This window comes from Brienomyrus brachyistius, chromosome 5 (assembly GCF_023856365.1).
Source record: "Brienomyrus brachyistius isolate T26 chromosome 5, BBRACH_0.4, whole genome shotgun sequence".
NCBI classification, from domain to species: domain Eukaryota; kingdom Metazoa; phylum Chordata; class Actinopteri; order Osteoglossiformes; family Mormyridae; genus Brienomyrus; species Brienomyrus brachyistius.
In genome coordinates, this window is record NC_064537.1 from 37,508,253 (window position 1) to 37,518,779 (window position 10,527).

Here is a 10,527-nt window from a genome sequence, read left to right on the forward strand (position 1 = left end):
GTGACCTGATTCTTCTCTGTTTCTCATTAATGAAGAGCTTCTTCCTGGCTTTATGGGACTTCAACCCTGCTTCTAGGAGCCTGATATGAACTGTCCTAGCAGTGCACTTCACAACTGCACTTACTGTTTGTAATTCCTACTGACGGTCACTTGATGTCATTGTACGATTCATGAGAAACTGTAAGATAAGTTAACAGGCATCTCTGGCATTAGAAAGTCACTTACGCACTTTACCAGGCTGGTTTCTGGTCATTCTCAGTCTGGTCAGTTTTTGGTCAGTCTCCTGCTTCACCTTATTCTTGTGTACTGCTGCCTGAGAAATTGTGAGCATAGCCTTCTGCCAGTAGAACCACAAATAAACCATTTAAAAATGCTGAATTGCTAAAAAATATTGGGTGATCTTTTAATTTGTTTCCGCAGCTCCACCCACTGCCAATGTAACCATTGCTGAAGGCTTCTGTACTGGGATCATGAAATTTCTATACGCATACATATACATTTACACATATATAAAATAAATATTAATTTCATGTTGTTTCCAGTATCAAGTGTGCAAATATTTTGTGTACATATCTGCATTCTGTGAACATTTTTGGTTTCTTGAAGAATACGAAAAAGATTATAACATTTGTTCACTGTTTTGTGTTGAGTGAGGAATGCAAATCAAGAGGTAATTAGTGACAAGGTGCTAATTACTTCTCACTAACCACATTTATCCATTTGGTGACAAATGTTTTCTAAGAAAGCAAAGGCAGGGGTAGCGAGCGAGGTAATAAAAATTCCAGGATTCTGGAGAACAACATTAGTAAGATGCAGTTTTTATTTCATTTTGGTAACAAAACTGGTAGTAAAAGTTAACAGTTTCAAATGGACACACTTAATGTCTTTTTACATGTTTTCCCACCCAACTTCATCTACAGCAGTGTTTCTCAACCTGGTCCTCCGGGATGCCAAGGCAATACACATTCGGGCTTCTGGCAGGGAGCTGGGAGGGAACAAAAACGTGGATTGTCTGAGGGTCTCCAAGGACCAGGCTGGAAATTCTGACCTACAATATTACTCAAAAGGAAAAAAACATCTTGAACTCTCTTTTGCCTTTAAATGTTTAAAGAATCTCACTTTTATCATCCCCTCCAGAAATGCCTGTTTCGCTTCCTGGCTAATCTTTAGCCATAGTCTCCCCTAGTCTTGTCTCCCCTCCCCCCTCCCTGTAACTGTGGATTCCTTCACTCGCCTGGCTTTTCTCTCAGGTCCTCCTTCCCCTTCTCTCTAGTCACACCACCTGCCTCCGGAGTCTCAGTCCCTCCTTCAGTCTCCTCCGCAGCTCCTGCCTCAGCAGGTCCCGCTCCTTGCGGATGCCCTGCAGGACGGTGCGGTTCTCTTGGGCCCGGCGCACTAAGTAGGGCAGCGTGTCATCCACGGAGCCGTAGGGCACGGACTTGTACACCGAGTAACCGTGCTGAGCTAAGTGAGTACACACAGAGCATAAAGCCTCAGAAGTAATACATTTATCACAAATTCCACCATACAATATAATAATGCACACCAGTAAGTCCTGTGCAGACTTATTGCCTCTATTGAAAGATTCATTGATAGTTTATTTGTACGACTGAAGTGTCTTTTTAAAGTGCCATAGCCATCATACGTACTGTGCCCTTAAATAACAATAATTAATCAAGTTACCTCACAGCGTTGCTGTACAAGTGGTACTGATAGTAAATGACAATCTAATTCATTCGCATTTTATTTATTTAGCAGACGTTTTCATCAAAAGCGATGTACAACTGAGAGAGCAGGGTTAGAAAGTCACTGGAGCAATTGGGGTTTAAGGGCCTCGTTCAAGGGCCCAACAGTGAAATCACTCTGCTAACCATGGGATTTGAACCAGAAACCTTCCGAACACAAGCAACATGCTTTACCCACTGAGCCACACACCACGCTCATAGCCACACACTGCAAAACATTACCCAGTGTCAGAGAGACATGGTCACACATCCCCAGTAGCTGTCCAAAGCACACAGAGCCAGCATGCTTGTCTATCCTCAGTTTCACCATTCTAAGGGAGAGATACCAATGGTTTGAATTATTGCTATGAGCAGCCTAACACTATACACTGTCAGCACTGTCATCTATTATAATTGTTACTTAGAGGGAGAAGAGAGAGAATAAGTTCATATTTGAATTTGGCAGTATTGTGCATATGGTAGTTCCCTCTTACTGTGAAACTGCATGTCTCACTGATTCTTCATTGTGTGTGGCCACAATAATCTGGTAACGCTGAGGATTCTGGGAGATCATATTCAGCATGATGTCCATTGATCCATTGTAACTGGAAACCCATAAAACACAACATGACAAATAGACATTAGAAGTGTATGCTGAGGAATATTAAGTAAAACTTCCATCTCCAGTCTATCGGCACCTCCATTCCCATTTCAGAATGCCCTAGAGGAGGGGGATGAACAGCCCTGCACAGAAAGCCAGGTGAGATCCCTTAATGTGGCAACAGGGTATAGGCAGTTTATCAAGGTTTGCACCAAGTATCCCTGTAATATCACAGCTACATCTATTATATTGAGCCTCAATCAGACATGCACTGCTACCCTGAACCTTTCTGGACATAACCCGGAGGGACTGCATGTATGATCGCAAATGTCCAAATGTCATACCAGACATTAAACAGACTTTACCCTGCTAGTTCCCTAGTACAAAGGCTAATTCCCAAATGATCCCCCATGTGTAATTGGAACAAGGAGAATTCCGGACAATTCACTATTAGCAAGTGGGTGCATTGACGACGTTTGTATCATGTGACTCATGCAAAAACAGAAGAAACATCCGACGGTGAAGAAGAAGGGTCAGTCACAAAAAAACCCTAAGATAACATGAGTAACTGGAGAGATTACATGAATCAGGACTTTCTATCAGTAGTCCTGTAGACAAAGCACTTCCATTTCTGCAGGGTGTGTTTTACATCACGTCCTGCCTCCTGCATGCTCTACCCAAGCCCCACCCTTTGTCTAATCCAGCTGAACTATTTCTAGTAGGTGTGAATGCATCTGACACAAACAATCCCCAGTTGTGTGCCACATGTACGAAAGGGCAGCTCCAGAAAATGACCTGACCTCATTCTTCATGCAGTGTCCGAAGTTCATATGTGAAAACAGGTTTGACCTAGAAAAGATGTCTCATATATAAAACTAGCAAATGGGTGTTTCTTCCTCTTTCACACCTAGTGAAAGACGAGTCTGCTGCATCAAGAGTTGCATCATATATTTTATATCCTTGAATAAACCAAATACATTCGCAGTTCCTCGGTCACCTGGCATTGGTGTCCTCCCACGACTGATGAATGGGGTCAGGTCTGCCTTCCCCTTTAGCCAGTTTCCTTTCCTTGTCCATGTAAGCTCCTCGCACAAGCTTGACTCCAAGGCAGAATGAATGCTTCACAGACTGACTGATTGCATCAAGTAAAAGAGACCTTGATTCCTGGGCAGGATATCAGCCAATGAGTAAAGGACATAAATATAAATATTTACTTGCATCCAATATTCTTATTTTGTTTCCATCTTATAAAATACTATATTAAAAAATGACAATTGTAAATTAGAACAAAATGTTAACCATACAGGCAGCTCTTGACTTACAGGAAAAAATCTCTATTTTATTCAATATTGGCTAGTATATATTTGCATCACGTGTCTATTTTTCTGGTGTCTTGAATAGTTAATATAGGAATATTAATCTGACTTACAGTTTACAGATTACAGTTTATTCAAGAACAGCCTGTATATAGTTACGAAAAAAAATAAGAGTAGACAAACCTTAAGATAGCACTGAAACGTGTTCCAGACCCAAGGCTCCTTTTGGTTGAACTTCTTCATCATTGCCATAGTGACAAGGGACAAGGCAGGGTTCATATAGGTGTACTCAGCATCAACCAAAACTCGCACCTTTGAGAAACTGGCCTGTTGGAATTGCAGCCACTGTTAAATTCTGTCACCTTGATACATTGTGTGTTGTCACACATCACTCCCTAGCCCTGGGTATTACATATATATTAATGACAATACCCATTATCAGCCTATTAAAGACAGTGTATACATACCTGCAGGGCTGTGAAAAGACATTTTGAGCTTAGGGAGATGAAAGTCGCAATAACCAATATACTATTAAGTTCTTTTGTATCATTGTTAGCTATCAACTGCTATTATTGGTAGTATTTTTAGAGAAATACTCATGAAGGTGTCTGAGCCATAGCGAGATAACATAATGCTGTGTTTTTCTTTGATGCAACAGACAATAGGGAGCGCTGGAGCATCCTACTGGATGCATTCTACTGGAGCATCCTACTGGATGCATCCTACTGGAGCATCCTACTGGATACTAGATGAAGGAACTCAAAGTCGTTGGGTTTTAATTGTGATATGTCATAACTACTTGTCTAATACAAATAACTGCGACCAAAAAAAAGAATGAAAGTGTCAGTTATAAGCCTATTATAAGTTGTTTTGTTACTCTTGAAACAAGTATTAAAGTATGATCTTAAAAAATGGAGAAGTTGTTACCAGTTGTCAAGTTCCTTAATGTTACTGAAACTCAGCTAAGAGTGATCAGGTATATATATTGATAAACATCTATTCTGCTGCATACTTAAAAAAACGCTCTATTTGCTGTCACTAAATGTCATTGCTTCAGTTTGGTGGAATTGGAAAAGATTGGATGAAATTTTTGAGTTGTCATATTGACAAGGTCAAGTATCTTTGCTATCACTATGCGTAATTTCTTCAATTTTGGTGTGATTTGTCTCAAAATTCAATCACGTCCACATCGAGCCCTTCACCATTTTTGCAAAGGTTGCAAATAATATTTTTTGAGTTGTGCTAATGGGTTCAAGTATCTGAAACTGTCTTTGTTTGATATCACTATGTGGTGCTGCCTCAGTTTTGGTTCTGTCTCAAAACTGGATCACTTTTAGGTTGTCACCTTAAAATTTAAAAAAAAAATCTGTAAAATACTTTTAGAGTTACTGTGTTCACAAGAGCCATGTATCTTGTATTACAATAGCTGCTATTTCCTTCATTTGCTGCCACATACCACTGTGGCTTCATTTTTGAGGCACTTTGTCTCAAAATCAGGGGTGTTTCTCAATACCAAGAATGCAAATGTCATACTTGTGGTCTTGGAAAGACCAGTCTTGCTAACTTGCCTTCCAAGAACCAACTTGGGACACAATGAGTCATGGGATTGGTCTTGTTTGGCGAGGATGCGACTGATGTATCCTTGATATTTGGGATGGGGCAAGAAAGACATCCGGAGATTTTTACTGTTACTTTTGTTCTTAGTGTTGGAACTGGCGTTCAGCAATGGAAGATAACATCAAACAAGTACACGAGAATACAAGTATGGTCAAGTACGCATATTGAGAAACACCCCAGGTGTAGATTGTCATCCATTTTATGTTTGCGAAACAGTAATAAGATCCATCAAATTCTTTTTGACTTATCACATTCACAAGGTCAAATTTTGTCTGCTTTCACCCTTCCCTCTGCTAACACTCAGTACTGTTACTCTAATTTTGGGACGAGTTGTCCATTCATTTTCGCATACCTATCCGCAGCTCATGTTATATAGTGAGCAGCCAGTGCCCCAGCCACACTGTATGGAGTCCAGTGCCATGTGGTACATCTCATAAGAAGGGAACTACCCTGAGCAGACAGACAGTTCATATAGTTCAATGAGGATCAAGTAGGCAGTGCCAGTCCTTTCCTACCTCTCCAACCTTGTTGAGCCGACGTAGGCCACAGTGGAAATGTGCATTCTCCTCCTCAGTTAAACCTGGGAAGCGGACAGGCTTAGGGGAACAGATCAATATAAGTCAATAACTAGACTAGGAATGACCCATGACCTCGAAACACTAATACATATTGTCTTTTACCTCTCCATCCATTGCTTTGACTAGCTCGGCCAGGTCAAACGGATATTCTGGCAGATTGGAGGTTATCTTCACCTGAAGAAAATGGAGACATACAATGAATTTATAGGTCACCAAGTTGACAGTCCCTTGGCCGTGTGTGGATGCGTGACTCACGCAGAGCTCAGGGCTCAGCAGTGCAGTGATCTTCAGCTGCATCTTAGGATATGCGCAAGCTTTGCTATGGGACAGGTACACACACTGCAGCATGGCCTCCAGATTCTCATCGTAGCGATGCTCCCTAACATAGAAAATGGCTTTTATGAGACCACTGACAACACAATCTGAAGGAACAGGGCTGATGACAACCAGTAGGTAACATTCCGTACGATATTCCTGCAGGTCTGTAAGTAGACAGTTCATGAGCTGTCTGGTACTATACACAATATCATCTGTAAATGCAAAATTAAAACAAACAATCCACAAAACAAATGGATAAAAAAATAAAATGACGACAATTTTATTATGTCCTGTGGGTTTTTTTCATCAGTGATACAGCAAATGGCAATGAAGAAGGTGCTGATAAGAACGTCCACTACCTCTGTTCTTTACCAGGAGGATCCTTTTCCAAGCATAACAAACCTTGACCTCTGAATCCCCTGCCCAGGATTCATCTCATTGGAGTTTCTTCTGTTGTTCATATATTTTGCTTAAAAACACTGTGTTTCTGCTTAACTAATTTACCACATTGCTGTTTTAATGCATTGCACAAGCTGATGAAAACACAGTTGTAGAACAAGGACACTGAGCCTGATTTTAAATAGTGTTTACACAACAATAACAGTGGAAATAAATAATGCTAATAATATTTCAAAAATCAAATAACTCTTGAACCCTGTGCTTATGAATTTGTGCTTATGAAAGCACAAATGCTCAATACATACAAATAAAAGACAATTAGGAGTGAAACATGCTGAAATAGACAATTGTGTGGAGGATGAATGCTTATGATCAAACCCAGTGCTCTCTCCCAGGTCCTCCTCAATGGGTACTGCCAACATGGTGCGTAAACCCAATGACCTCATCTTCTCCATGGCAACAGCAATTTCACCCTCACTCTCTCCAGCAACAAACTGGGCATAGATTGAGGGGCGCATGATCAGAGAGAAGCCTTGTTTACCCAGAATAGAGCGAGCAGCGGACAGGAGCTGAGGGAGAAAGACAGACAGCAAGAGCCGTAAAGACAAGCGAAGTATGACTTTGTTTAAACTGATGTTTTTATGCATAGTGATTATATGCCAGTTTGGACAGGTTTAGGAAAAGCTTCTTTCCAAAGGCTATCTCACAGCTAATTCAAAGACCCAAAAATGATATATTTCATAATAAAAGTACAATACTCGACTGTTGCAGTTTCACAGGAATTACTAAGCAATGTGTAATATGCAAATAATGTACAATAATGGTGCTTCTGCACTTTGTTTTGTTATTGTTTATAGTCCACCTCTTTATTGTCTCTCTTACAGCTTGACTACTTCACTATGTTTACCTTTATATGTACAGTAGTTTACTTTTTATATATTTATATTGCAGTGCCTTTTGAAATCACCAAAGTAATCCTGTTGCATTTAACACAATGAAAGTCTTTACAATAGCATCCATAATATAAATCCATAATTGAGACCAACGGTCATTATATTTTACTTTATTTTTTTTTCTAATGCCCAACCACCACCCCCATTCTTTGGAGGGCAACTTTATTTTTAATTAGCTAAACAACAGATCAATACATTTAGTGAAGTCACTCCAAACCAGCCCACCTATGCCAAGTCATTATGAATAAATCCAGACAATACAAAACAAATATATCAAATAAATTATACATACCTTCCCACAATTGTTGACCAGCACGGGAAAGGAACACAGCTGAAAGACCCCCAGCGCTCGCATGAGCTCCCTGAAACTCTTCACACTGAAGGCGCTGGGGTCCTCAAACTTAAGGTCAGGTGGGAGGCTGCTCATGCAAGAATGAAGGGCAGGCAGGTGCTCGCTATTGAAAACTTTGGGAGCTGCTCTTCTCAAGAGAGGCACTGACAGGTGATGGAGCGAGGGCCGAATAAGAGTCGACATCACATATGATTTGATATTCAGAAGTAACCTTTCTCCCTATATGAATAGCTTGAAAGTTAGCTATAATTTTACAAGACTTATAGATACAATGGTGTATGTTCTGAATTAGCTGGTTCAAATGTCCAAGTCTGTGTGGGACCTCTCCTAGGGGAACAAAAGTGCAATTAGACAAATTCACCTCATTGTCTGAGTAACAGGTCACATTTAAAATTTTTGTCACACAAGGAAATGCTTAAAACTGATGATATTTAATACAAAGATGAAAAAAAATTCTATAAACAAAACTATTAACCAAGAAGATAGACACAGATACCATCAAGGTTAATATTTTCAGTCAATAGATGCATCATTTACCTCTAAATATCTGCAAGCATACATATCTTTTGGCTAAAATCTTCAGGTACTAAGAATAAATTTCAAAGAAATATTCAGAAAAAAATACGACTTGAATATATATTCTGTATTTGGGTGTACACACTCTTACCTGGAATTTTCATACTCAGCATTTTGGTTTCATGTAAACCTCTGTGTACACCCTAAAAAAACACCACCTAGACTAACCGGAATATTTGGAATTTAATTAAAGAGAGAGACATACCTAAATGATCAAAACAATCAGTTCCATGTGCTGCAAAAATTGGAAGTAGCAAAAAAAAAAAAATGTTTTAAATAGGGACTTTCAGAAATTAAGAGGGGGAGGAGGTGGAGTAATTTTTTGGGTCACGATTCGGTTAATCATTTACTTTGGTTAATGAATGACTGCAACACAGAAATTGGTTATAGAGTTTGAAGATTTCTTGTCAGTGGGCATCATATTTATTTTTCTGTTTTTCTCTTGAAGCAAAGCAGTATCTTATGAAATCTCCATGTTTTTTTTTTCAGGGGGGTGGCAATAACACTGTTTCCTCTATGAAATGTAATCTTAGGTTATCATGGACATTCACTTACAGTTAGGAGATTTTTGTGCCAGAAAGTGGCTTTATTTTGTAAAGTTATTTTTCAACTGCATGTTAACAATTTACAGCGCACAATAATTAAAATCAAACTTCTTGCTCTGCCATTGAACTCAAAGCACTCTCTTGGCCCATGTAACCTTGCAAGTGTTTCCCAACACATTTGTTTGAACAACTCAGTGAATGAAGTCAGGAACCTCCAAAATCCATGTTGGTTGAGATTGCAGTGTAAGGACAGTCAGTTTGGTTTGACCAGGTTAACTAAAACAGAATAGAAACCAACCAATCAGCAAAACACTACTTATTTTGAGGGCCCCTTTGACCTTGACTTCACCTGCTCATACAGCTTTTTTGCCTGCCATTCATGGGTGCCTGGTGCAGTCATTATGGTGTGAGACACAGCAGATTATTAGTTTTAATACTGAAAAACTGAACTTCACTTTCAAATTGCTCATGTGGAGCAAACTAAAAAGTAGCACATGGGAAATGTGATAGAAAGAGAACCTGGAATGATATGAAGGGTCAGGAACACCTAAGGGAAAGCAGCAGGTGGTTTGGAGGAGCAAGTGAAATGAGCTTGAGTTGCCAAATGAGTTGTTTTTTCACCTAACAAATGTACCAAAAAGTATTGTGGGGTCAGAAACCACCCACTGTCCTGGAGAAGGAATCCATTTGCGCAGCTGAAGGTTCTCAATGCATTCCTCAGTGCTCCTAAAAAGGCACTTACTTTTTAGACCTACCTAATTAAATCAGATCATTTACAGTTTATGAACTGGCTTTGAATCATTTAGTTATAATCTCCAGATAATCTATGTCTCACCGATTACACACAGGATTCGCTTTTGGCCAATAAAGCTATATCTACAGATACAATGCATAACCAGTTTAGTCTTGTTCAGGGACCATGAACTAGCACATCAGCTTGGTTGGTTAATTCAGAAAAGTGACTCAGTTTAATTGAGTGATTCATCCCAGACACTCTACAAGTTGTCAGGTCAGCACATCAGATCAGCTTGCATAATTAGCCAAGGTCATTTACTCAATTGACTCAGAGGCTGCAAGAAAGTTTATCACTGCATAATACAAGGCAGTTGCCAGTTTATCCAAGCCAAGCTCTTAGTCATAAAGCAAGAGTCATTAGGTGGTAATACACAATGCTCTTACCTCATTATCTACTGTATACTTAATCCTGGCCAGGAATTGAAGTAATACCACTCCCCTGGAATATATTAAGAGTTAGCAATTTCCAAAAACCAAGAAGTAATCAAAATATAATGCATTCAATGGGTGGAAAAAAACGAGAACACTTCAAGATCAATAGGTTCTAGGTTAACCTAATTCTAACCTAACTGTATTATACACATAGAAGACAACACATACATTGAAAGTAATAAACAAAACAGCTGAAGATAGACACAGTAGTTATGAGATCTGCCTACAGATACTAATCACAGCTACCATGAGGCTACATAATGTCCCCGCGGCTGTATTGTGGACCCCTCCTTAAACATGAAACCCAGACATTGGTCTCTC

The 10,527-nt window shown here is 39.6% G+C and overlaps 1 protein-coding gene across 2 annotated transcripts; it reads right to left on the reverse strand.

Moving 5' to 3' along the window:
* Positions 1-802: 802 nt before the first annotated feature.
* prodh2 (proline dehydrogenase 2) lies at positions 803-8,777 on the reverse strand. Of its 2 annotated transcripts, XM_049015816.1 has the most exons (12): positions 8,640-8,777; positions 7,799-8,185; positions 6,932-7,122; positions 6,092-6,215; positions 5,939-6,010; positions 5,774-5,854; positions 3,825-3,968; positions 3,323-3,489; positions 2,219-2,329; positions 1,968-2,056; positions 1,235-1,464; positions 803-985 (listed from the first exon to the last, which is right to left on the reverse strand). In XM_049015816.1, the coding sequence occupies exons 2-11, from the start codon at positions 8,039-8,041 to the stop codon at positions 1,274-1,276; spliced, it is 1,413 nt and encodes a 470-aa protein (XP_048871773.1). In that variant the 5' UTR covers positions 8,042-8,185; positions 8,640-8,777; the 3' UTR covers positions 803-985; positions 1,235-1,273. The 2 variants fall into 2 exon arrangements, with proteins under 2 accessions (XP_048871773.1, XP_048871774.1); XM_049015817.1 differs by lacking the exons at positions 803-985; positions 1,235-1,464; positions 1,968-2,056; positions 2,219-2,329 and adding an exon at positions 2,349-3,174.
* Between the last annotated feature and the right edge of the window lie 1,750 nt (positions 8,778-10,527).

Excerpts from the sequence above, each read along its gene's own strand:
- prodh2 (XM_049015816.1), bottom strand. The coding sequence starts at position 8,041 with ATGTCGACTCTTATTCGGCCCTCGCTCCATCACCTGTCAGTGCCTCTC. Across the intron at positions 7,123-7,798 it reads TGGTCAACAATTGTGGGAAG|CTCCTGTCCGCTGCTCGCTC; the intron begins GTATGTATAATT and ends TTTCTCCCTCAG. Across the intron at positions 6,216-6,931 it reads GACCTGGGAGAGAGCACTGG|GGAGCATCGCTACGATGAGA; the intron begins GTTTGATCATAA and ends TTTCTATGTTAG.